This window comes from Chionomys nivalis, chromosome 26 (genome assembly GCF_950005125.1).
Source record: "Chionomys nivalis chromosome 26, mChiNiv1.1, whole genome shotgun sequence".
Lineage (NCBI taxonomy): Eukaryota > Metazoa > Chordata > Mammalia > Rodentia > Cricetidae > Chionomys > Chionomys nivalis.
In genome coordinates this window covers 15,838,791-15,865,637 of record NC_080111.1, presented here as the reverse complement: position 1 = coordinate 15,865,637, position 26,847 = coordinate 15,838,791, and the positions used below count along the sequence as shown (strand labels likewise).

The 26,847-nt window shown below is 38.6% G+C and overlaps 1 protein-coding gene across 1 annotated transcript in view; it reads right to left on the bottom strand.

Moving 5' to 3' along the window:
* The window catches only part of LOC130866810 (zinc finger protein 431-like), a 32,488-nt gene extending 6,559 nt beyond the window's left edge, over window positions 1-25,929 (bottom strand). Inside the window, exon 1 of the mRNA XM_057758429.1 lies at window positions 25,859-25,929. Coding sequence (XP_057614412.1) covers window positions 25,859-25,861 — 3 coding nt within the window. The 5' untranslated portion in view covers window positions 25,862-25,929. The remainder of the gene's footprint in view (window positions 1-25,858) is intronic.
* Between the last annotated feature and the right edge of the window lie 918 nt (window positions 25,930-26,847).

Genomic DNA, 26,847 nt, shown 5'->3' with positions numbered 1-26,847 from the left:
GAAATTATACTCAAATTAGATATGTTTTCAACATTATACTCAATTTCATTAGCTGATTCAAATGTAAATACTTTAGAGAAAATGGTTGGAGAAGTAAAGCTAACTTTGTCTCCTTGGGGATTACTTCTGAAAATATACAAAAAGGTGATTCTATTAATTATTCAGCATATAAAATATTTTTATAAAAATTTGAGCCCAAAAGTTAAATGTTAGGAGAGACTATTTGTCGAATCTTAATAATTTTCAGAAATTGTTGCAAGACGTTGACAATCTATATCCCACTATTGGAGTAATAAATTGAAAACAGTGATTAGAACCAAACAATAAAAGGTGACAAGGATTTAAATAGTCAAACAGAATTATCATCTAAAGCAGAGGAAAAATGGTTTAGTGGAAATAAAATTATAGGAGGCACTTATGGATTGTTTGGATGTAAAGTTTGATTACATTCAAGACTTTTTTTTTTTGATATAGGATTCTCTATAGCTTTGCAATATGTCCTGGAACTAGCTCTTCTAGACCAGGCTGGCCTTGAACTCCACCTGCCTCTGCCTCCCAAGTGCTGGAATTAAAGGCTTGAGCCACCACCTCCTGGCCTTCATTCTAGACATTTTATGTTCTATGCATTCCCTATAGGAATTTTACTGCAGAGGAAAGATATTATCTTATAATAGATATTTTAAACATATAAACATACTAAAAAACTAAAAAGTTATGTGGAAAAAAATCTGAGTTGTTTTTAAAAAGAAAACTGAAGCCGGGCGGTGGTGGCGCACGCCTCTAATCCCAGCACTCAGGAGGCAGAGGCAGGCGGATCTCTGTGAGTTCGAGACCAGCCTGGTCTACAAGAGCTAGTTCCAGGCCAGGCTCCAAAACCACAGAGAAACCCTGTCTCGAAAAAACAAAAAACAAACAAACAAACAAACAAACAAAAAAACCAAAAAAAAAAAGAAAAAAAAGAAAGAAAACTGAAACTTCATCTATTAGCAAGAATTTACCAAGGTTAAATTGTAGCATGTTTTATTACTGTTGAAATTGGATCTTTATGGACGGGAAGTGAACATTGGCAAAGAGCTTACAGTAATTTCTTGGGAGAAATTAGCAAGAAATATCCCTTTAGCCATACTATTAATGATCATATAGAGAAGTAACTAATTCTAGGGAAAGGTTTCATCTAGCTTCCTGTATTTAATTTTGGGTTTGAGTCTCTATCTGATATCTAGGCATACATAACAAATACTCATCCTTTAACCTCTTAGAGATCTGCTGCATATGACAATTAAAATGCTTAAGCTTTTTGCAATGAAATATGAGCATGCATTACAGTGACCTGTGAAGTCTCCAAAAGAAGTGTGAGTCACGCAAGGAAGATTTCAACTGCACTATATAATTGTTTCACCATCTAAACCTCAGGTTTGGACTACAAACTGCTCGGGACAATATCAAAATGGTACATTGAGATGACTGAGACTGCTGGGAACATATGTTTTAATTAAGCAAACAGTTCATTTTGGAGGTTTGAGGAAGAGATGATGGGCAAAAACACAGACAGGTTGAATGACGGAATTGAATCAAAGACCCAGATATTAATCCTCACACCTATGAACACCTGATTTTTGACAAATAAGCTAAAATTATACAATGAAAAAAGAAAGCATCCACAACAAATGGTTATGGCATAACTGGATATCAACATGTAAAGGAATGCAAATAGATCCATATCTATCACCATGCACAATACTCAAGTCCAAAGGGGATAAAGACCTTAATATAAATCTGACCACACTGAAACTGATAGGAGAGAGAGTGAAAAGTAGCCTTCCAAGCATGGAACAGAAGACCACTTCCTAAGTATAACACCTATAACACAGAGTCTGAGAGGAACAATTAATAAATGGGACCTTTTGAAACTGAGAAGCTTCTGCAAAGCAAAGGACACAGTCAATAACACAATAAAGCAGCTTATTGAATGGGAAAAAAGTTTCCAATCCCATGTAAGATAGAGGACTGATCTCCAAAATATATAAAAAATTCAGGAAATTAAACACCAAAATTTCAGCCATAGAGAAACCAAAAAAAGAAAAACGGAAATAAACACCAAAATTTCAAATAATTCAATTAAAAATGGGGTACAGAACTAAACAGAGAATTTTCTATAGAATAATCTCAAATGGCCAAAAGACACTTAAGGAAATGTTCAACATCCTTAGCCATCAGGGAAATGCAAATCAAAATGACTCTGCAATACCACCTTACACCAGTCAGAATGGCTAAGATCAAAAACACCAATGAATTCTTATGCTGGAGAGGATGTGGGAGTAAGGGGAAGACTCCTCCATTGCTGGTGGAAATGCAAATTGTACAACCACTCTGGAAAACAGTATGGCAGTTTCTCTGAAAATTAGCATTCAACCTACCTCAAGACCCAGCAATACAAATGGTGTAAATTCCCTTATACATTAATATTGGTTGTAAAGTAAAAGATTCATGCTACAATCCACAGACACAGAGTTAGTTAACAACAAAGGATCAAGGGAGGGATACATCGATCTCACTGAAAGGGGCACTAGAATAGGTCTTCTGAATTGAATGGCGATAGTTGGGTATGGGAACAGGAGAAATCAGGATCAGGGTGCTTGGATGTAGGGAGAATGAGGAAAGATTACAGGAATTGGGGAACATTTGGAAGTTGGTACCGTACCTAGTACAGTAAATACTCATTAGATTGTATGAAAATGCCACTAGCAAGGACTTTTAGGAAAGAGGGATGAGAAGCCTGTGGAGTCTTCTTTTACCAGGCAAAGTATTCAATGTTGGGACTGGGACACCACCCAGCGACGGTTACATCTACATCTAGTCCTGTTTGCGAGATATGTTGATTTATTTGTTCCCCTGAACTTGTAGGAGTAAACAACAAATAACTCGTGAAACTTCAGGCCTATTCCATTAGAGGAAGACAATGCCCATCCTAATTGGATGTCCAAGAACCTGAAGCTCACTAGACTACAGGTCTATGATAGAACCAAACAAGATAGAAAAAAAGTCCATGAAATGATTTCTCATGATATTCTGCTATTCTCATAGAATGGTGCCTCAGCCAATTGTTATCAAACTGGCCTAATCCAGGAACTCAAAGCAGCAGGAGCAGACACAGGCAGTCAAACAATAAGAGGAGCTAAGGAGACACTGCTGGCAATGGGGAGGAAGTACCATAGCAACAGCCTCCCATCTTGGTTGAGGACACTAGGTTAACACAGCCCACAGAATCAACTAAGCAGGAGTTATTGGTGCTCACAGAGACTCGTGATCCTCTAGGGGCCTGTGCTAAATGCTTTGCATATATGTTATCAGTTCATACTTTGGTGTTTTTTGGGACTGCAAGACTTGGTGCTTGTATATGTGGGGTATACTTTAACTCATTTGATAGCTTTTGAGATCACTTTTCCTCATACTGGGTTTCTATATCCAGGCTTTATATGGATTCTGCATAGTCTTACTTTAACTTGTTGTACCATGTATGTGGGCTGGTTTTCCATGTCTACTTGACAATGACCTAGAGACATCAGAGATTAGGGAGCCTCAGGGGAAAAAAATGTTTCCATGGTATTCAGAAATGAGGCATTCTCTCAATGACTGATTAATGGTAGAGGGCACAGCACATTGAGAGTTGCCATCCCTGGGCTGGTCCTGGGTTCTATAAGAAGAGAGGATGAGTAAGTCCTATGAAGTAAGAGAGTAAGAAGCACTCCCCCATCACACTTGCACTGTTGTTGACTCAAGGTTCTTGCCCTCCTTAAGTTCCTTCTATGATATTCTTTAATAGTGAACAACAATATGGAAGTTAAGCCAACTAAACCCTTTTCACCCAATTTTGCTTTTTGGTCATGGTGTTTCATCACAACAGAAGAAGCCCTAATTAAAACAAGACACCATGTTTTGTTGATATGTATGTGATTCTAAAGGTAAAAAAGGAGATTTTGGGGAAATGTGAGACTGAGATGAATGGTGGAAGGAAGCGCTGCAGTCAAGGTAAAAAGAAGAAAAAGAAACAAAAGACTAGTGAAAGAGAGGAATGAGGACAAATGAGGGAAGACTGGGTCAAGGAAAGATGAAAATTCAACAGAGCAAATGCCAGATCCTGTGGTTCTCAGGTACATGGGGCTACAAATTTGTTTGGTTTGTTGTTTTTGTTTTGTGTTTCTTGAGACAGGGTTTCTCTGTCACTTTGGAGCCTTTCTTGGAACTAGCTCTTGTAGACCAGACTGGCCTTGAACTCACAGAAATGCACCACCAATGACTGGTGAGGCTTCACTTTCAAAGGACTTACTTAATTAGCTCTATCCCTACTGAAGCATTAATCTAATTGATATTAAAAATAAAAACTCAGACCAGGCAGTTGTGGCACACCTTTAATTCCAGCTCTTAGGAGGCAAAGGCAGGCAGATTTCTGTGAGTACAAGGCCAGCCTGGGCTACAGAATGAGTTCCAGGACAGGCTCCAAAGCCAGACATAAACCCTGTCTCAGAAAAACTAAACCAAACCAAACCAAACTAAACTAAACTGAAATAAAATAAAAACTCAGGAGTCAGATAGCAGGGTAAGAACTTGAAAGATCAGAAAATCAGTTGATCAGCCACTGGTGACTACTACCTCTTCAATTTCTCCATGCAAGGAAAGAGCCCATATCTTCTCTCAAGCCTGCCTTAATAATCCCGATTCCTACCTGTTCAAAGACCTACAAACTTCTAGGGTAATTTTTAGTCAGGTTGCTGTTAGCTCTGTCCTGACTCCAAGCAGCTTTATTATGAGAACGTAATCAAAATGTCTTAATTTTCCCTTTCTTACTAAATAAAAAGTGAAGGATTTAACTAACACAGTAAAGCTATATACAAAATATACAAAACTATATACAAATGTATATATAGGAAACAATGAACAATTCTTTTGTATTTGGTAAATTTAGAGAGAGTACTTTATTATCTATCCTATCTAGGTAAGTCCAAAGTGTTGTACCTAAATCATTTTTTATCCCAACCTAAAATACACTTTTTATATCTCTTAACCTTACATATTTCATGCTAGTTTCTGAGTTCTTTCAATTTGGTAACAGAGAAAACTACAATTATCTAGTATTTAACTCCATTAGAGACCTGAGAAGGATATAATACTACCTGAGTAAACAGAAAATATATTGTTTATCTATCTCCACGCAGAAATCTCAAGTCCAAATAGATCAAAACATAAAACCAACGACACTGAACTTCAGAGAAGTGAAAGTGGGAAGTACACTTGAACACATTGGTACAGGAGACCACTTTCTAAATATAACCCCAGCAGCACAAACACTAATAGCAATATTTAATAGAAGGGACCACCTAAAACTGAGAACTTTCTGAAAAGCAGAGGAAATGTTCAATAAAATGGCAGCCTGCAGGATGGAAAAAGGTCTTCTTCAACCCCACATCAAACAGAGTTCTGATATCCAAAATATATAAAGAGCTCAAGGAACTGGTCATCAGAAGAACAAATAAGCCAATAGAAAAATAATTGTACAGAATTAAAAAGAGAACTCTCAACAGATGACTATAAAATGACTGAAAGACACCTAAGGAAATACTCTACATCCTTAGCCATTAAGAAATGTAAAAACAACTCTGAGATTCCACCTTACACCTGTAAGAATAGCCAAGATCAAAAACACTGAGGACAGTTTATGCTGGAGAGGATGTGGGGTGAAGGGAAAACTTCTCCACTCTTGATGGGCATGCAAACTGGTACAATCACTTTAGAAATCAGAATGATGATTTCTCAGAAAATTAGGACACAACCTACCTCAAGACCAAGCAATACCACTTTTGGGCATATACACGAATGATTCTCAATCTTACCCCAAGGGCATGTATGCAGCTTTATTCATAGCAGCACTATTTGTATTAGCCTGGTAACAACCTAAACACTCCCTGACCAAAGAATGGATGAGGAAAATGTGCTGCATTTACACAATGGAGTACCACACAGCAGAAAAAAAAATGACATCTTGAAATTGCAGGCAAATTTATGGATCAAGAACACATCATACTGAGTGAGGTAACCCAGACCCAGAAAGACAAATATACAATGTCCTCACTCATATGTGGCTTTTGGACCTAAAGCAAAGAAAACCAGCCTACATTCTCAACTCCAGAGAACCTAGATAACAAAGAGGAATCTAAGCGAAACACACATGGATTTAATCTACATGGAAAGTAGAAAAAACAGAATCTTCTGAACTAATTGGGAGCATGGGGATCATGGGAGAAGGTAGAAGAGGGGAGGAAGGGAGGAGAGCAGAGAAAAATATATACCTCAATGACAACAATTTAAAAAAACCAAGAAATGACAGAAATAACTGACTGCCTGGACAGTCACCCAAGTTTTCAACCAAGATTCCACTGTAGTGTTGGACTTTTAACTTTAGCCTATACACCTAGTAGATCTGACCAAGTTTCTGTGAAGCAGAAATTTTGAAGGATTGTCCTGCTTTGTCATGGCAACTCTCAGCTGTCACTTTCTTTTGTGCCCTGCCTATCTAACTTGGACAGTATACTGTCAGTAGTTAAGTCAAAGGGCAGTTTCTTGCCAGTGCCTAACTCTTGCCAGCAAGAAAGTTAACTACATTTAGTCATTTCTATTATATCCATCATTTCTCTGAAGTAGATTGGTGTTGTCAGGAACAGACATGACTTGCCATAAAAGCCTTATATAATCGTAACATCTTAAATGCCGTATTTTGAATAGGAACTGTTTGAGGACTTATTTAAAATGTGATGGTGTATGCCTTTAATCCCAGTACTTGTGTGGCAAAAGCAGGTTGATCTCAGTGTGCTCAAGGCCAGTATGGTCTACAAAATGATTTTCAGGACAACCAGAGTAATACAAAGAAACCCTATCATGAAAAAAAAAAAAGAAAATGAAATGTCTTTTTGTTTCACTTTGAAAGCCTACCTAACATGACTATAAGTATGATTATAATATGTAAGTATTAACTTGTAATTTTTTTAATTTAAATAGCTTGTAATACCAATTTTCAGGACTAGGGATTTATTTTACCTTGTAAAGTGACTTGTTGGGCAGAAAAGCTTACATAAGTGTAAAAATGTATGTACAGTATGTTTTATCAAAATAAACTTGAATTTCCATGAATATACAAAAATATGTTAAATGAGAATAGAAACATCTACAATATAACAAAAATAATCTCAAATATGTATTAATATACAAAAATCTATACTAATGTAAAATATTTAATAAAAATAGTTTTTTATTTAAAGTCAAATTAGTAATCTATCATTTATCCTATAATTTCTATATCTTCCCTTTTTCTTTTCAGAACAAGATAACTAAATATTATCTTCTTTGTTTATATTTTTTACCATTACCCATAGTAACTTGTTACCACCTCCACCTCAATGATGACATAAATCGTGACCTAATGAATGACCAGACTTCTTACACCAACTCTTGGGAATATGGGAACCATGCTTTTGAAATTATTTTTTGATGCCTGTGGGCAATGGCATCTATAACAGTCCCTGAAATAAACCTAGGATAATTTCAATCCATGGGAGAATTGCCTGTATTATCTCTTGTCCAGTCTTTGTGTACTGGAAAAGTGGAGGAAATATCTCAAGTTCTGGCTAGTGCAGTGCATGAGGAACATCTTAGATAGTAATCTTGGAATTGTCCTGAATAATTTATAGCCAAAAGCTGACCTTTGGAGGAGGGTAGTCAGTTTAGTGGCATTACCACACTCTAGGAGGAATCAATGTTATGAGGCCCTAAGCACCTCTTTAAGATTTTAGTGGTCACTGCTAAGAATAATTTTGTGGTTTACTGTAGAAAACCTTTTTTAATTTTTTTTTTTGAAAAAAAAATTTTCCGCCTCCTCCCCGCCTCCCATTTCCCTCCCCCTCCTCCCACCCCTCTCCCCCTCCCTCCACTCCTCTTCTCCTCCCTCTCCAGTCCCAGGAGCAGTCAGGGTTCCCTGCCCTGTGGAAAGTCCAAGGTTCTCCGCCCTCCATCCAGATCTAGGAAGTTGAACATCCAAACTTTCTAGGCTCCCACAAAGCCAGAACCTGAAGTAGGATCAACACCCCGTGCCATTGTCCTTGGCCTCTCATCAGCTCTCATTGTCCGCCATGTTCAGAGAGTTCGGTTTTATCCCATGCTTTTTCAGTCACAGTCCAGCTGGCCTTGGTGAGCTCCCAATAGATCGGCCCCACTGTCTCAGTGGGTGGGTGCACCCCTCGTGGTCCTGACTTCGTTGTACATGTTCTCCCTCCTTCTGCTCCTCATTAGGACCTTGGGAGCTCAGTCCGGTGCTCCAGTGTGGGTCTCTGTCTCTATCTCCATCCACCGCTAGATGAAGGTTCTATGGTGATATGCAAGATATTCATCAGTATGGCTATAGGATAGGTTCATTTCAGGTTCCCTATCCTCAGGTGCCCAAGGAACTAACTGGGGACATTGCCCTGGGCATCTGGTAGCCACCCCAAGTTCAAGTCTCTTGCCAACCCTTAGGTGGTTCCCTTAACTAAGATATGAGTTTCCCTGCTCCCCTATCCAACCTTCCCATATCCCACATCATCCCGTTTCCCCAAGTTCCCCTCATCCTCTCCTTCACACTTTTCTCTCTCCATCTCCCCTTACCCCCATCCCACCCTACCCCCAAGATTCCAATTTTTTGCCCATCAATCTTGTCTATTTCCCATAGCCAGGAGGATAACTATATGTTTTTCCTTGGGTTTGCCCTCTTGTTTAGCTTCTTTAGGACCACAAATTATAGACTCAGTGGCCCCCTATCCATGGCTAGAAACCAATTATCAGTGAGTACATCCCATGATCTTCTTTTTGGGTCTGGGTTACCTCACTCAGGATAGTATTTTCTATTTCTATCCATTTGCATTGAAAATTCGAGAAGTCATTGTTTTTTACTGCAGAGTAGTACTCTAATGTGTATATATTCCACACTTTCTTCATCCATTCTTCCATTGAAGGACACCTAGGATGCTTCCAGGTTCTGGCTATTACAAATAATGCTGCTATGAACATAGCTGAACAAAGGCTTTTGTCATATGATAAGGAATCTCTTGGGTATATTCCCAAGAGTGGTATTGCTGGGTCCAGGGGTAGTGCTGTATGTAACAAAGTTCAAAGCTGTTAAAGGAGCATAGTTTTTTATTTATATACAGAATTCAAAAACTTTTTTTTGAGACAGGGTTCTCTGTGGTTTTAGAGCCTGTCCTGGAACTAGCTCTTGTAGACAAGGCTGGTCTTGATCTCACAGAGATCCGCCTGACTCTGTCTCCTGAGTACTGGGATTAAAGGCCTGCACCACCACCGCCCGGCTCAGAATTCAAAAACTTAATTTTAAGTTACTTGATAGATATTTAGACCCAAGATCATGAACAGGAATTAAGAAGAAGCCTTTTATTTAAATTAGATTTTAGATGTAGTGCAAACTGATCTTATTCATAAAGCCTGTAGGCAGATAGTAGTGCTGAAAGCTGAATGATCAGAGAAGCACAGCATCCAGCCACTAGTTCTTAGATCTATAAAGTTCCCAGTCCAATGTGGGAGCCCACATGTGACTCAGTTTCCATCTGGAGTCATTTCAGACTTGGTTTTTTTTTTTTTTTATTTTTGAGACAGGGTTTCTCCATAGCTTCTGTGGTTCCTGTCCTGGAACTAGCTCTTGTAGACCAGGCTGGCCTCGAATTCACAGAGATCCACTTGCCACTTGCCTCTGCCTCCTGAGTGCTGGGATTAAAGGCGTGCGCCACCACCGCCCGGCTGTCATTTCAGACTTAAAGATTCTATTTGATTCTGAGCATGCCTGCTGTTCTTCTTCTAGTAAACTTGAGGGCTTTGAATAACATCTGTGTTAGCCAACAGAAAAAGCATTTTGCCCAGCTCAAATAGTCCATTTTTTCTACTAAGATTTGGGCTAGTGTAGGCCAGCCAGGGGCACTCCTTGTTAGTGATTAGAAGCTGCTTAGCTGAATCAGATAATGCACAGGTTTGAGCTGCCTCCAAGCACGGTGCAGGGAGGTGGGTAGCTGACTGTACTGCTTTTTGATCTGCCTTTTGACTCTGTTTAGTATATATGCTGGCTGAGAAATAAACTCAGGCTGCTTTCTATTGAACTTTCATCTTCTCAGTCAAACCTATGATTCTGTCTTTTCTCTTAATCTAACTTTTGCTTAGCCTCAGCATTCCCTCCAAGGGAAACCCTAGATAAATGTTGTAAGACTCACCAAATGGGATATCCTGTCTCTATAAGTATTCAGAGTGAATGCCGTTTCTACAAAACACACAATCCTCAGTGCCTCTCTCTTACCACCTTATATTCCTCTCTCTGCCCAGGCATGCCACTTCCTATCTGCAACTCCTTAGTGATAGGATTAAAGATGTGAGACACCAGCATTGACTCTACAACAAACTGGTGTGACTACTGTGAATAAAGGTGTGTGTCAGTATTAACTGGGGTGCAAGGCTGGCCATGGCATCTGTTTAGTTTATGATCTTCAGGCAAGCTTTATTGTTAAAATATAAATGAAAAAATAAAATAAAATAATTAGAAGCAAGCATCTGAGATCAAGAAGAGAAAAATAAAACTGTTAGTCACCAAAGAGTATAAAAAATATTCTGAGTACAAACTGGAGAAGGATCATCATTTTCAAAAACAATGAATGATATAATTAAATTATGGTTCACAAAATTAACAATATGGATGACACCATGCACAAACACAAATCTACACACACACTATATATATATATATATATATATATATATAATTGATTCTTAAAGAAGAACAACAAGGTTCTAATCAAAATCACTGAATCACTGGCCATCACACATCCTGTACACTCCTGTTCTTTCCTTTACCAATAATAGAAAATGGGTTCAGTGAGAAGGGCTGTTTCACCAAAATTTATAATATTCACTTGAAGTCTTCCAATGTTTTTACTTTACAGAAAATAGATTTGATTACTGAAAGCATTTCATTCTCTTTTGCTAAAGAAAATGATGTCTGTTAGGATCACTTACCATGGTGTTTCCTACAATTGGTGATGGAATACAAGTCTGCATCAAAGTAAGGAAATGAAATCTTTTTAAATGGAATTTCAAGAGAACAGATTTTTAAAGAATCAGTGTACATGTAAATCAACTTGATTTACTCTAACTACTTGGAGTTCCAAGCACTTCTGAAAATAAGGTTACTGCTATTTTTTGTGTATGTTTGTATATTTTTTGTGTATGATATTCTCTATATGATTGCTAGAAGTGATCAGAGCTTCAGGGAGTCAGGGAGATAGAGGAAGAGAATGAGAAGATAAAGGAGCTACAAAATGAGGTAGAGAAGCAGATGAATAAGAGTACAACCCCAGGCAATGCTGGCTCAGTGATCAAGTCTCTTGAGGAGAAGATGGAGGTTGATGCCAGTTCCATCTATGTTGGCAATGTGGACTATGGTGCAACAGCAGAAGAGCTGGAATCTCACTTTCATGGATGTTGTTTCATTCAACTGTGTTACTGCAGTCTGTGACAAATTCAGTGGCATTGCCAAAGGGTTTGCATATGTAGAATTCTTAGACAAAGATTCAGTGAGGATTTCCCTGGCTTTAGATGATTCTCTGTTTAGAGGGAGACAGATCAAGGTGATTCCCTTCAGCACAACAGACAGGTTACCTGTGTGCCCCATACCGTGCCCAAATACCAATTACAACAGCTCCCAGTCTGGATTCTACAGTGGTTTAAACAGCTGGCCCTTGGATCAAAAAAAAAAAAATTAAAAAAAAAGAAAAGAAAAACAGAAGGTGGAAATTTATTTTCCAAAAAAGATATACTGGGCTGGAGGGATGGCTCAGCCATTAAGAGCATTGCCTGCTCTTCCAAAGATCCTGAATTCAATTCCCAGCAACCACATGGTGGCTCACAACCATCTGTAAAGAGGTCTGATGCCCTCTTCTGGCCTGCAGACATACACACAGACAGAATATTGTATACATAAGAAATAAATAAATAAATAAATAAATAAATAAAATATACTGTGGAAGAGGGAGAATCACATAAATAACTGAGGAGGAACCTGTTCTGGGCAGTAGGGCAGGCCCAGGGAGTAAGGCAGGGGTGACATATTCCCTCTGGAGATTCAATATGGACACCTCTCAAATGTGCAACCTGCTCCCTATTTTCCTGCTCCACTTCACTCTCTTTGGGCTTGCTCAAGGGTAGGTGGGCATGGATGGTAGGAGGCCTTTTTTTTACCTAGAGCTCTGGAGGGCACCAATCGGTTCAGCTTGTTTCCTTCCCTCATCTTCTCTCTGCCTTTTGCAGTCCCTGCCTGCTCCTGATTTACCAGGTCTAGGCACACCCTACCCTTCTTTCCTCGGGGCTCCTGCCTCTAAAGTTTGTCTGGTGCATTTTTTTGGGTTCCTTTTTGTTTATTTTTCTGTCTTGAATCTTTCTTTGCAGATTTTTGTAGTGGAAAGAACTCACTCACAGTGGATTCAGTGTAAATTCCACTTACCCCTGGGGAAATACACTACTTTGTTTTGGCAAGTTTTGCACTGTTGTTTTTGTTGTTGTTGTTTAACAGGTGTTCTTGTTTAGTTTTATTTTTTGTTTACAATTTTCCCTTTTATTTGGAGGGAATGGGAAGAATTGGGAATAAGGAGGTGGGAGCTGCATTTTGTTTATTTTTTAAACTCAATTACAAGAGATGTGTTTTTTTAAAATAATATGTCATGAGGAAAGTTGTTTTTGAAAAAAAGAAAAATGATTCAAAATTTATTTTCTCCTACATGGATTTTGGCCCAAGATGTGAATTATGCTCCATCTACCTGCCCAACACAATGCACATCTGAGAAATCTCTGCAGATCAGAAATTCCTTTGTTCCCTGGAACTCAGCTTCACTGAATTACACCATTGCAGCTAGTGGCAGGATCACATTAAAAGCCTTCTAATCATGCATTGCTAGAAGATCAATATCATCATTTCCTACCAGTTCCTAAACTATTTGTAATCTTTATAACACAAATCTGAAATTGAAATGCAATATTGAGAACTTCTGGAATCCAGACGTTCAGTTTTCTAATTTCTCTTCCCACTGCACACCAAGAGCAGTGTCCATGTGTGTACTCTGGACAATCCCCATCAGATCCTGAATTTCCAGAGACTCCCCTGCCCCAATAAATTCATATACAGGGAGGCTCAGAAGACAAGGGACACTGCCAACATGAACCACATAGACCAACATACCTACAGTCTGCCTCATGATCAGTCCAAGTCACAGCATGAACAAGCTGGTCTCTATCCCTCAAACTCACTGAGACTGGCCCCACCCACACTCCTGTGTACAGTGATTACAGCCTTACACTTCTAATTCCAGCTGAAATCTGTGTTTTAAAGGACATATCATTGAATGAGAGAAAAATGAATAAAATAAGCTTTAAAGGGTAGAATGATTGTTTTGATGTCAATATTTAGTCTAAGAGTGAGTTAATGAGCCTAAGGTATGGCACAAACATTCATAAGTTTTATTAATCTTCTGGATCAATTGTTTATGAAGTGGCTGTTGTGTATTTGGGAGTTATTGGTGGGGCAGAAACATCCACCTAAAAAGGCACCCAATGACATGATAGGATAAAAGTGGAGATTATTGAATCTTCTCTACAAAGAATAAAGGGGGACATATATATTATGAGATAAAAGGGTAGATTGTTAAATCTCCTTTTAAAATGCAACTACTTATTTCAAATATTTTACATTGATATGGATCTTTGCATTTGATACAAATTTGACATTATTTTTGTTCAAACATACTGTCTATACATTTATTTTCTTGTTCAAGATATTGTACCTAATACAACTTACTTAACAATGTAATGAAAATATCTAGTCCTTGAAAGATATTATTATCAGCTAATTAGGATATAAAGTACTGCATGTTAGTAGTTTGTCATTTATTACAATTGAAATTATACTCAAGTTAACTATTTATGAACTTACACAGAATTTTATTAGCTGATTCAAATGTAGATACTTTAGAGAAAATGTTTGATGAAGTGAAGAAAATTTTATATCTTTGGTTATTACAATTAGTACTGAAAATATACAAAGAGATTCTATTAACTATTTAGGACATAAAATACACCTATAAAAATTTGATGCCAAAAGTTACAAATTAGGAGAGAACAACTATGGGCTTCTAATGACTTTTAAAAACTCCTGGAAGGTATTGCCGACATATATTTTGGATTAATCCTGTAGCATTTATAATCAAAAGTCATTTAGTGGCTGTTGCTCCTTCCTCAGCATTCCAACAATTCAAAGACAACAAAATAACATACAGTATTCAGAATCTCTGTGTATTTTTCATCTTTATTTGTGGTTTTATTTTAAACTCTATTTTTACTTTTTCTTTTTAATTTTTTTGACAAAGGGTTTCTCTGTATATATCTGGCTGTCATAGATCTCATTCTGTAGACCCTGTTGTTCTTGAATCAGGTCTGCTTGCCTTTGCCACCCAGTATTGGATATGAAGCCATGTGTCCCCACGACCAACTACTCCCTTTTTTTAGGACTTTATCATAAACTCTATTTTTACTTTTTCTTGTTAATTTTTTTGACAAAGGGTTTCTCTGTATATATCTGGCTGTCATAGATCTCATTCTGTAGACCAGGTTGTTCTTGAATCAGGTCTGCTTGCCTCTGCCACCCAGTATTGGATATGAAGCCATGTGTCCCCACGACCAACTACTCCCTTTTTTTAGGACTTTATCATTTTATTTCTACCCCAAGTCTACATATAACTTTAAATACACAAGAAACCATTTAAAGGTTTTTTCATTTGAATTTATCTTTAATGTATATCTCTTTTTTTCTGACCAAATGAGTCTATAATTTGCTAAGCAATATGGCTACAGATAAAACCTTGGCTTTGACAGCTGGATCCACCTGATTCCTTAGATTTCTGAGAGTCTAGCCTCATGGCTGAGATACTGGCAGGAGCCATGCTTATTGCCATAATTCTATAGAGTTTCAAGGTCCCTATCACCACCAAGAAGCATGAGGGTGACTGTACATAAGACACCATTTAAGTGTTTGATGTGGTGCTTCTTAAAAGGGCTGCAAGGTTTTTACAGCTAAAACTCAATGAGGAAGCTTCTCAAATGAGAAATGCTTGCCTCTATCAAACAGAGCCCAGCTAAGAAAGTGCTGATACCAAGAAATCATGCTTAACTCTGTTCTTTTGTGTCTAGTATTAAATTCCAAGCTTTCTCAGGTTTCCATTGGATTTAGTTTTCCATGTTGACAACATTAGTTAACAGAGGTTTCTGTTTCACCTGGTTCTATAGCCATTCAGTCCCCCAAAACAAACAGAGGTCTACATTGATTTTAAACTGGTGTGCCTATTAGATCATGCTTCCTATTAACCCTTACATCCTACAATCACCCATAATTCTTGTCTGTGTCAGCCACATGGCTTGGTACCTTTAATCAGCAAGGCAATCTCATCTTTTGTCCTCTGCCTCTGGGTGATAACTACAGGCTGAACCTTTCCTCTTCCCAGAATTCTCCTGCTCTGATCTGCCTTGCCTATACTTCCTGCTTGGTCACCCAGCATATACTTCCTGCATGGCTAATGGCCAATGAGCATTTTGTTAAAACAATACAATTGACCAATCTTTAAAAAGTCCATGACAAGTCGGGTGGTGGTAGTGCATGCCTTTAATCCAAGCACTTGGGAGGCAGAGGCAGACGGATCTCTGTGAGTTCGAGACCAGCCTGGTCTACAAGAGCTAGTTCCAGGACAGGCTCCAAAATCAGAGAGAAACCCTGTCTCAAAAAACCAAAGGGGAAAAAAAATGCCTGTACTAAAAAGTCTATGACCATTGCCCCACAGCAAACTTCATCTAATTTAGAATAAAAGGAATGGGTAAGGAACAGTTCAAAAGTACCCAAGTTACATGATCAAATACTTGTACCTGATTTCAGTCTAGCAGAAAAAGTAGCAAGAGAAGTATAAATAATAGTCCCTGAAGGGACCTGGTCAATTGCTCTTAGTTCTTGATACAAAGAGATCAGAATTTTGGTTTTTAAACTCTTATTAGTATTTTTGTCTATTACACTAAAAAAAGAAACACATTTCAAAAAAAAAACAGAATGGAATCAATTGGGAATGTCCATATGTCCCTTTCCATAGAAGACAGATAGTTTTCCCTGAAATTTCCTTTGGAAATGTAATAGAAGCTGAGAGGAATTCACCATGGTGATAGAATGAGACAGTGACAGCAAAGACATGAAATGAATGGGAAGTTTGTAAACCTTCTTCAAATCTAGTACCAGTGCATCAACTCTCCCTAGATTTTGTGTTTCATACAGAAGTTTAAGAGAACACACTAATTCTAATTCATGCAAAATTACATCTGAAAACTCAGTCAGTTGAAACCATCCTCCTTTAATTCAGAATGAATTACTTAGAATAGCTAGTACAACATTGAACCCATTTCTCCTGTGTGGTTATGCAAGTGTAAAGATAGTTTCTATTGTATGAAATCACACAATAAAATATTACCATATTTTCACACACAAAAAAACGATATAAATAAATACAAGTTTGGCCAGGAAATAGTGGTGCATGCTTTAAACTCCTGCACCTGGGAGGAAGAGACAGGCAGATCTCTGTGAGTTTGAGAACAACCTGCTGTATGTTTTGTGTGCCAGCAGAGCCAGATATACAAAGAAACCCTGTCTTGAAAAACTCACTAAAGCCTTGTTGGCCAGAGAAGGGTGATGTACACCTTTAATCCCAGCACTAGGGAAGCAGAGACAGGTGTATCTCTGTGATTTTGAGGCCAACCTGGTCTACAAGAGCTAGTTCCAGGCCGGGCTCTAAAACTACCTAAAATCCTGTCTCGAAAAACCAAAAAAAAAAAAAAAAAAAAAAAAAAAAAAAAAAAAAAACAAAAAAAAAAAAAACAGATCCTGTACCAGAAGACCCATCGGAGAGAGTCTTCGTCTGGCAACAGATGGAGATAGAGACAAAGTCCCTCATCAGAGCAATGGACTGAGCCCCCAAAGTCCAGATGAAGAGCAGAAGGAGGGAGAAGATGAGCAAGGAAGTTGGATTGCGAGGGGTTGGTCGACCCACTGAGACAGTGTGCCTGTTCTAATGGGAGCTCACCAAATTAAGAGGAACCTGAACTGAATGAGCATGTGATCAAACCAGACTATCTGAAAATGGCTAAAAAATGGGGGCTGACTGTGAAGCCATTGATAAAGGCACTGGGACTTGTTTCTACTGCATGTACTGGCTTTTTGGGACCCTAGCCCATTTGTCTATTTGGATGCAAAGCTTCCTAGGACTGGATGGGGGGTGGACTTCCCACAGGGAAGGATTCCCTGCCCTCTCTTAATGAGTGATGGGGAAGGAATAAAGGGTGGGGGGAGCGGGAGGGGAAGGAGAGGAGGGGAGGAAGTGTAAATTTTATGAATGGAAAAATAAAAAAAAAGAAACAAAGAAAACCAAACCACCAAAAACAAAAAAAAAGACTTCAAAGATACAGAAACCCCAGTCTTGTGAAAGTGTAAAGCAAACAAATGAGCAATAAGTGAAGAAACGTAAAAACTGAAGTTTAAGAAATATACTCATGATCCATTGAACCCTATATTCTACAAGTTCCACTCTGCCCCAAATCTCTAATTACAGCCCTACAAACCCCCTGCCACAACCTCAGTGGAACTCTGAAACACAGCCTGCTACTACGCAGAGGGGACCAGGAGGTGAGTGATTACCCATGCAGCAGGACACCCCACTCTCTATGTCCTCCATACCAGAGCAAAATCCCAGGATACCCCTCCAGTGGCCTCAGCTTTTCTAGCCAGCTAGCCTGAGAGTTTCCTGAAAGTAGGCTGCTCCAACACCCCCATCCCATCCATTGAACCTTGAAAGCTACAAGTCCCACTCTGCCCCAAGCCCTCCTATCCATGCACCCGCAACCTAAGTGGAACTCTGCAACAGTATGCTATTACACAGAAAGGACAAAGAGGTGAGTGATGACCCGCCCAGAAGGACAACCTCTCTAGGACCTCCATACTGGGGCAAAATTCTGGGCCCAAACCCCACCTGCTTCAGGTCTCTAGCCAGTCAAGAGGCAAGTTTCCTCCAGGTGTGCTGCTCTAACACCCCTACATCATCCATCAGACCCTGAAAGCTACAAGTCTCACTCCACCCCCAAAACCTCCCAGCCCCTTGCAACTTCAGAGGAATATTAAAACACAAGATGCAGCTTCACAGGGTGGACCAAGACAGGGACCCTGAAGCACATGCTGTGACTGCACACACTGGACCAAGAAAGTGACCCAGGAATGCAGACCAAAAGAGCAGGCCAAGAGAGAGTGCAAAGACAGACCTCAGTGGCATGGCTCTCTGAAACAAAAGAGTTGGCCAAGAACAGGTCTCAAAGACACAAACAACTACTTTAAGGATTGGACCAAGAAGCAAAGACACTGCTGGCACCAATTGAAGGATGAGATGGGTAGGTGCCAATGCAAGAATTCATCCAACAACATAGAAAGCAACATAGTAACACCAGAACCCAGTGGTCATACAACAGGAAGACTTAATCATCTTAACCCAGCAGAAGCAAAGAAAATGGTTTTCAATGTATCTTTGTGAGGATGATGGGGTCCCCAATATAGCTGTAGGAGGAAGATGTAGGAAATAAAAATTCCCTTAAAGAAATCAAGGAAAAGACAAACAAAAAATTGAAAGACATCAATAAATCTCTCAAAGAAACCAAGAAAAAACAATCAAAGAGATGAAACAAACAGCTCAGGACTTGAAGATGAAATAGAGGCAATAAAGGAAACACAAATGAAGGGAATTCTGTATATGGAAAATCTGGGTAAACAAACGGGAACTACAGCAGGAAGTGTAACCAACAGAATAGAAGAGACAAAAGAGAGAATCCCAGGTGCTGAAGATACTATAGAGGAAATCAAAACATTGGGAAAAAAAAAAACAATAAATCCAACAAATTCCTTACACAAAACATCCTGGAAATCTGGGACTCCATGAAAAAAATTAAAACCTAAGAACAAGAGGGATAAAAGAAAGAGAAGAACACTAACTCAAAGACACAGAAACTGTATTCAATAACAACAAAAAAAAAATCATAGAGAAAAACTTTCACAAACCGAAGAAGAATATCGCTATGAAGGTACAAGAAGCTTAGAGAACACCAAATAGACTGGACCAAAAAAAAGCCCACCACCATATAATTATCAAAATGTGAAACATAGAGAATGAAGAAAGAATATTAAGAGCTGCAAAAGATAATGGTCAGGTATAATATAAAGGCAGACCTATCAGAATTCTCCAGGGAATTCTCCATGAAAACCATGAAACCAAGAAGGCCCTGGACAGATGTGCTGAAGGCACTAAGAGACCACAGACACCAGACCCACCAAATCTTTCAATCACCATAAATGGAGAAAACAAGATATTCCATGGCAAAACCAGATTTAAATAATACCTATCCACAAATCCAGTCACACAGAAAGTACTACAGGAAAAACTCCAACCCAAGGAAGCTAACTATAAACACAGGCAACAGATAACCTAACATCCGCAAACCCCAAAGAAGGGAAACACACAAACACCACTATTGAAAAATATCAGGAACTAGCCAATCACTCGTTATTTACATCTCTTAATATCAATAGACTCAATTAACCTATAAAATGCACAGACTAAGAAAATGCATACAAAAGCAGGATCCATCCTTTTGCTTTATACAAGAAACACACCTAAACCTCAAAGACAAACATTGCCGAAGAGTAAAGTGTTAGAAAAAGATTTTCCAATCAAATGGACCTAAGCAGCACACATGAATAGGTATCCTAATAGTGAACAAAATAGACTTCAAAGTAAAGCCGATGGGAATAGATGAAGAAGGACACTTCATTCCCATAACAGGAACAATCCATCAAGATGAAGGCACAATCCTGAACATCTATGCCCCAAATATAAGAACAGCCACACATGTAAAGGAAACATTACTAAAGCTTAAATCGCTTTACAAGAATAGTCGGAGACTTCAACACCCCACATTCCCCAGTGGGCAGGTCAACCAGACAGAAACTAAACAGAGAAATGAGACAACTAATGGATGTTTTGACTTAAATGGACTCAACAGACATCTACAGAGCATTCCACCAAAACACCAAAGAATATACCTTTTTCTCAGTACCTCACGGAACCTTTCTAACATGTACTACAAACATGGTAACAAAGCAAACCTCAACACACAAAAAAATGGAATAACCACTGTGTCTTATCAGATCACCATGTTTTAAATTTAGGATTTAACGACACTAATCACAGAAAGCCTAAAAACTCATGGAAATTGAACAGTGCTCTATTAAACCACCTCTAGGTCAAGGAAGAAATAAAGAAAGAAATTAAATAATTTGTAGAATTCAACAAAAATGATGGGACAGAATACCCAAATCTATGGGACACTATGAAAGTAGTGCTAAGATGAAAGTTCATAGCACTAAGTACCTACATAAAGAAAGTGAAGAAAACTCACACCAGTGACTTACCAGCACACCTGAAAGCTCTAGATCAAAAAGAAGCAGACTCACCCAGGAGGAGTAGAGGATATAAAATAGTCAAATTGAGGGCTGAAGTCAATAAAATACCAAAATTAAATCAAGACCAGATGAACAATTCAAATCAGTTTATAACCTGCAAGGAAAGAGAGGAAGTCATCAAAAGCCTTCCAACCAAAAAAAAAAAAGCCCATAGAAAGACAGTTTCAGTTCAAAATTCTGTCAGAACCAAGAAGTAATAACTATACTCCTCAAAGGGTTCCACATAATAGAAACAGAAGTAAGATTGCCAAACCCCTTTTATGAAGCTACAGTTACCCTTATACCAAACCACACAAAGATTCAAACAAGGAGAATTCCAGACCCATCTCACTGATGAACATAAATGCAAAAATACTCAATAAAATACTAGCAAATCAAATCCAAGAACACATCCAAAAAATCATCTACCATGATGAAGTCAGCTTCATCTCAGAGATGCAAGGGTGGTTCAATATACAAAAATCTATTCAGGATCCTGCCCTCTTTAAGTTCCTACCATGACATCCTTTAACAGTGAACAACAATATGGCAGTATAAGCCAAATTATCCCTTTTCTCCCAATCTTGCATTTTGCTCATCGTGTTTCATCACAACAACAGAAACCCTAATTAAGACACCATGTTTGGTTGATATGTATGAGAGACCTGCTCTTCTCTAAAGTTAAACAAAGAAGAGAGATTTGCAGGAAGGTTGGGACAGAGAGCAACAGTGGGAGGAAACACGGCAGTCAGGATGAAAAATAAATAAATAAAAGATAAATGAAAGAGAGGAATGAGAAAAACTGAGGGAAGAGTGGGTCAAGGGGGGTTAGAGAGATGGCTCAAAGGTTAAGAGCATTGCCTGCTCTTCCAAAAGTCCTGAGTTCAATTCCCAGGTACCACATGGTGGCTCACAACCATCTGTAATGGGGTCTGGTGCCCTCTTTTGGCCTGCAGGCATACACACAGACAGAATATTGTATACATAACAAATAAATAAATAAACAAACAAATAAATAAATATTAAAAAAAGTGGGTCAAGGAAAGATAAAAATTTAGTGGGGCAAATGACAAATCCTGTGGCTCTATCTCAGGTACATGGGCTTCATTTTCAAAGGGCTTAGAACGTTCTATCCATGCTGAAGCACTAATCTAATTGATATTAAACAAGAAGAAATGAGGAGTCAGAGAGCAGGGTAACTAATTGAAAGATCAGAGAAGCAGTTAACCAGCAAATAGTGACTACCACCTCTTCAGCTTCTCCATGTTAGTAAAGTGCTAATATTCTCTTAGGCCTGCCTTAGGAATCCTGACTCCTATCTGTCCAGAGTCCTCCAGAAAACCTCTATGGTAATTTTTGGTCAAGTAATGATTAACTCTGCTGTGACCCTAAGGAATGTTTATTATCAGAATATAATCAAAATATCACACATTTCCCTATTTGTCTAATTAAAAAGTGAAGGTTTTAACTAACACAGTAAAGCTATATGCACTGAATACAATAACTATATATAATATATACAATGAAGAATTATACTAATAATGTCCAATCCATTTGCATTTGGTAAATTTAGAGAAAACGTTTGATCATCTATCCTATCTTAGTAAACCCAAGGTGTTGTACATAAATTACTTTTTATACATTTTTAGTTCATATTTTTCAATTTGTTAACATGCATAATTATAATTATCGAGTCTTTAGCTCCATCAGAGAACTCAGAGGGATATAATATTACCTTAGTAAACAGGAAGTATAAAGCAAACAACATTTAAAATGAAGAAACAACACCACCTGTCTATGTAAAATAAATTTTTGTCAGGCTGTAGTGGTGCATGCCATTAATCCTATCACTTTATAGCAGAGGCAGGTAGATCTCACTAAATTAGAGGCCAGCCTGACCTGCAAAGTGAGTTCCATGAAAGCCAGAGCAACATGGAGGAATCTGTCTTTAAAAAAGGAAACAAAATGTCTTTTTGTTTCACCTTGAAAAGACACCTAACATGATTATAATAAGTGAGTGTTAGGCCAATTTATTCTTTTGAAGGGGGATATTTTATTTGGATGGTGTGTTATTTTTTAGATATCTCAGTTGTCTAGTGGTTTTTAGATTCCTTAGTTCAATGTTTTCATACTTTTGTAAAGACAAAACAAAACTCTGCTGTAACCCTAACTTTATGAAGATTTATTGTTGGAAATTATATTTAATCAAAAGGAAAACATCTGTTAATCTTATGAATTAGTTAAGATTGAATGATAATGCTCTCTGATAAACTATTGTCTCTTTTACTCAAGAGATCTTTTTGTTTGAAGCTAATCTTTAAGGATTGAAGTGGTCTCTAAAACTTTATTCCCCAGTTTAACACATATCGTGGTTTTTATTCCGAATGCAATGAATCTTTAAAGCATACAGGTTGGTTTAATATAGTAGGACTTTTTTATTATCTAATGTCTCCTCACAGCTGTTGTTTCCTTTATACTAGCATTTAAAACTGTAAAAGTTAATAATCTATTGTGTAACCTATCTGTATGGCCTTAATTACTCCTTTCTGTTAACTGAGCATATATTTTAAGATGCCTGATGAAGTGTTAAACTAATTAATTTTTTTTCAATATCAAAACAACCTAAAAAATGATTTAAAATCTGCTTCCTGCTACTTGGAATAGAGCAGAATGTGTGGATTGTGCCCTATCTACCAGTCTAACACACTGCACACCGAGAAATCTCTGCACATCAGAAACTCTTTTTGTCCCCTGGAACTAAGCTTCACTGGATCACACCATTGCAGCTAGTGGTAACACCATGTTAAAAGCACTCTACTCAACTATTGCTCTACCAGGTCCTAAACAATTTGTAATCTTTATAACACAAACCTGAAATTGGAATGCAATATTCAGAACTTCTAGAAACTAAACCCTCAGTTTTCTAATCTCTCTTCCCACTGTACAACAAAAGCAGTGCCCATGTGTGTACTCCAGACAGAGATACAACCAGCATCATTTCCTTCCATTCCAGGCCTGCAGTATTTCTATACACAAAGGGGCTCAGAGAACAAGGGCCACTCCCAACATGAACCACATGGACCAACATAACTACAGTCTAGCTCATGGTACTTCCAAGTATCAGCAGAAATGACATTTCAACAGACCTGCTCTGAACACCCCCTACCCCACTTATTACAGGATTGCTTATGGTCTTTCTTACCACCCTGTACAGCAGAGACAGAGAGAATCATGAAATGAACTCACAAACAGTCTCCCACTAGTAGTCTTGATTTTTAACCCTTCCCAGAATCCCTCACTAGCTAGGGCCACCCAGCTGGTCCTCTCAATATTAGCAGCTCCTCTACAGCAGGATCAGAGATCAAATGACTCAGACAGCACAATCCTTCCAGTCCTGCCCTCCCAGTCCAGCAGACAGGGCCCCAGTTTAGACAGTTTGTATTTAGTATACATTTTCCCACTCTACTAGAGCACATCTTCTTCCTCATCTAAAGCACAGGGTCCTTTGTGTGCATATTCCATTACATACCCACTTTCCAGTTCATCCATCACATTGGCTCAGAAATGGGAAATCCTGCAGACAAACAGGTCACATTCATAAAGTAACTACTGTTACAGTGTAACTGTGGTTACTTTGTAACTGTTGTTAAAGAACAGACCAGGAATTAGAAAACAATCCAGGGATCTTAGGGTTTCGAGGCAGCAAGGAGAATGTAAATATGATGTAGTTGTCATCTCAAAAACTATTTTGAGAACTTGAGACAGACTTTATGGTCATGTTCTCCAGAGAGAAGGGATTTGTATTAGAGCACAATAAAAATTTTTCATGTATTTTCCCTAAAGATCAATGTCTTAATAGAGAAAAGTCTTGTTAAGTAAGGCTACAACATTTTGCCCAGATCTTCTATTGTAGATGAACTACTGTAAATATAGCAATTAGGTTTAAAGATAAGGTCAGTCCCTTTCCCAGATCCTTTTTGTGCTGGTCTGTGGACTGCAAACAATGGTCAATCAGGACATTCATAGAGCATCCACAATTGACGACCTGAATCCACACAGCTAATCTCAACTACTTATGAAGGGGGAAAGTTTTCCCCCTCAGTCCAGCCTCTCCTTTTCTGCACTGTGTCTCCACCAGCTTCAATAAACTCTTCCTCCTATTGTAGTCTGAGGACAGAAGGAATGCTCCATATGCAAATCCTTTCCCTGCAACTGCAATGTATAGTCAACTGCATGACTCACATGCAGAATTTTAAGACTGTGAGGTGGGACAATCATTTTAAAAGAAAATTTGAAAGTCTAATGTACAGGACAGCAAGGTCATTGCCCTGGACAGCAGCAGACCAAGGCCACCTGCGTCAACATAAGAGAACTTGTCTCAGAAACTGTTTTTCTAACGGGATGGAAATGCAGCTGTTCTAGAATTAATATAACTTTCATTGAGAAATCACTTCACACACTTACGGTGCCAACTGTAATGCCTCCTTGAAAGGCTTGATAGAGGTTGTTTTTGATATGGGGATGTGCCTGGTGTCTGGTTTTAAATCAACAGTGCATTCTTTGTAATGGTTTGGAGCCAAATATCTGAACAATCCAGTTGAACAATGTGTACCCTAGCATCCTAAACTCTAACAGCCCTGATTAAAATACATTTATCTTTTGGGTGATTTAGAGGCAGTCCCCCCTCAGCTAAATTCTACTTTGGGAGACTGAACAATTTCCAAGCCATTGGCAAATCCTTTGTATCAGCAAATCTCCTCTTCTACATTGCAGCTAAGAAGTGCTGCACTCCCCAACAGGTGAGATGACTTGATACCGTCCACATAGTTAAATATAAATGGAGATCGTATGTAAAGGTTATATGCAAAGTGCTCAATATCGAGAAGATACTGAAGAAACTAGGCTTCCCTGACTTTGGCATATTGAAGTTGACAAGAAAGATGTTTGTACACACAGCACCCTGTTCCCAATTCTCTAAGCAAATTAAGCGCAAAGCAGTTATTGAGAGGTCTGTCCCTAGGTCTTGGTATTAACAGGACCATGTGGGACTTCACAATGCAGGGAATCTGGCGGCAGGTTCCCACACATATCCCGGGACAACATAACATACTGTCTTCGGCACCTCACCCTCTGCTCCTCCCCATCTGGAGAAAGCATTCCCCTGCTCACCATGTCGTGGTTTCTCAGTTTGCCAAAGCTCTCAGTTCATCAACTCCCTGCAGCAGCAACTTCAAGGCAACACAGGAAACCAACCGTGAAAGCTCCTCTGCAAAATGGAGACTGAGTGCAGAAGCCCGGAAGAGCTCCGCATAACATCTGACTGGCAGGTCACCTGGAGGGCCTGATTGGCTAATGAGGCCTGAGTGACAAGAACACCTCCCACAGGACTGAAGTGTAATTAAAGAGACAGCACAGAGATTTTGGGGCATTCCATCCACCTGAGTCAAAGATCTTTTCTTGATTGGCTGAGATATGCATTTCAATAGCACTTGCCCCTGGCTATAAAAGCCAACACCATCATAATCTTGCACTCCTTAGGAACTTTCCATTTTACCTCCAGAATACAACGTGGCCAGTTAGCTTGTGCTGTGCTAGGTGGATGCAGGGATTTCCTGTCCCTCTGGGGAAAGAATGCCAGAATATTAACAGCTAAAGAGAGTTTTAAGGTCACAAAAAGAGATGTTTGTTCTGTGGCTTCATGCTGAGGTCAGATGAACTGAAAGTACTTTTTACATGGTTTTCACAGGGAATCACACAACAGAAAAGAGAAAAGCAGGAGCCAGATCTCAAACAAGATGATAGGTGTTTCCCCCATCAGAAGGCTGGATGATGGCTCCATTGCTTTATGGGTTTTATTACTGAAATTCAAAGTAAACTCCAGGAAAATGAATAATAATAAAAAGAGTAGTGTTCATAGAAATGTGAATATGTAGAGAATAATGGAGCTAGAAGGAATGTCTTCATGAGCACTATTGTCAGCCAGCACATCTTCCTCCATGGTCAGGTGGATAAAATACACAACTGCAGTATTCAAGATTCTCTACATGAACAAGACTGGTAGAATGAATCTCAACATGTATGTAAAAAGTGGGCTTATTAGAATGTCTCACAAACTATGTTTCAGGTTGTCTAAAAATAGGTACTTATAAATGACAATT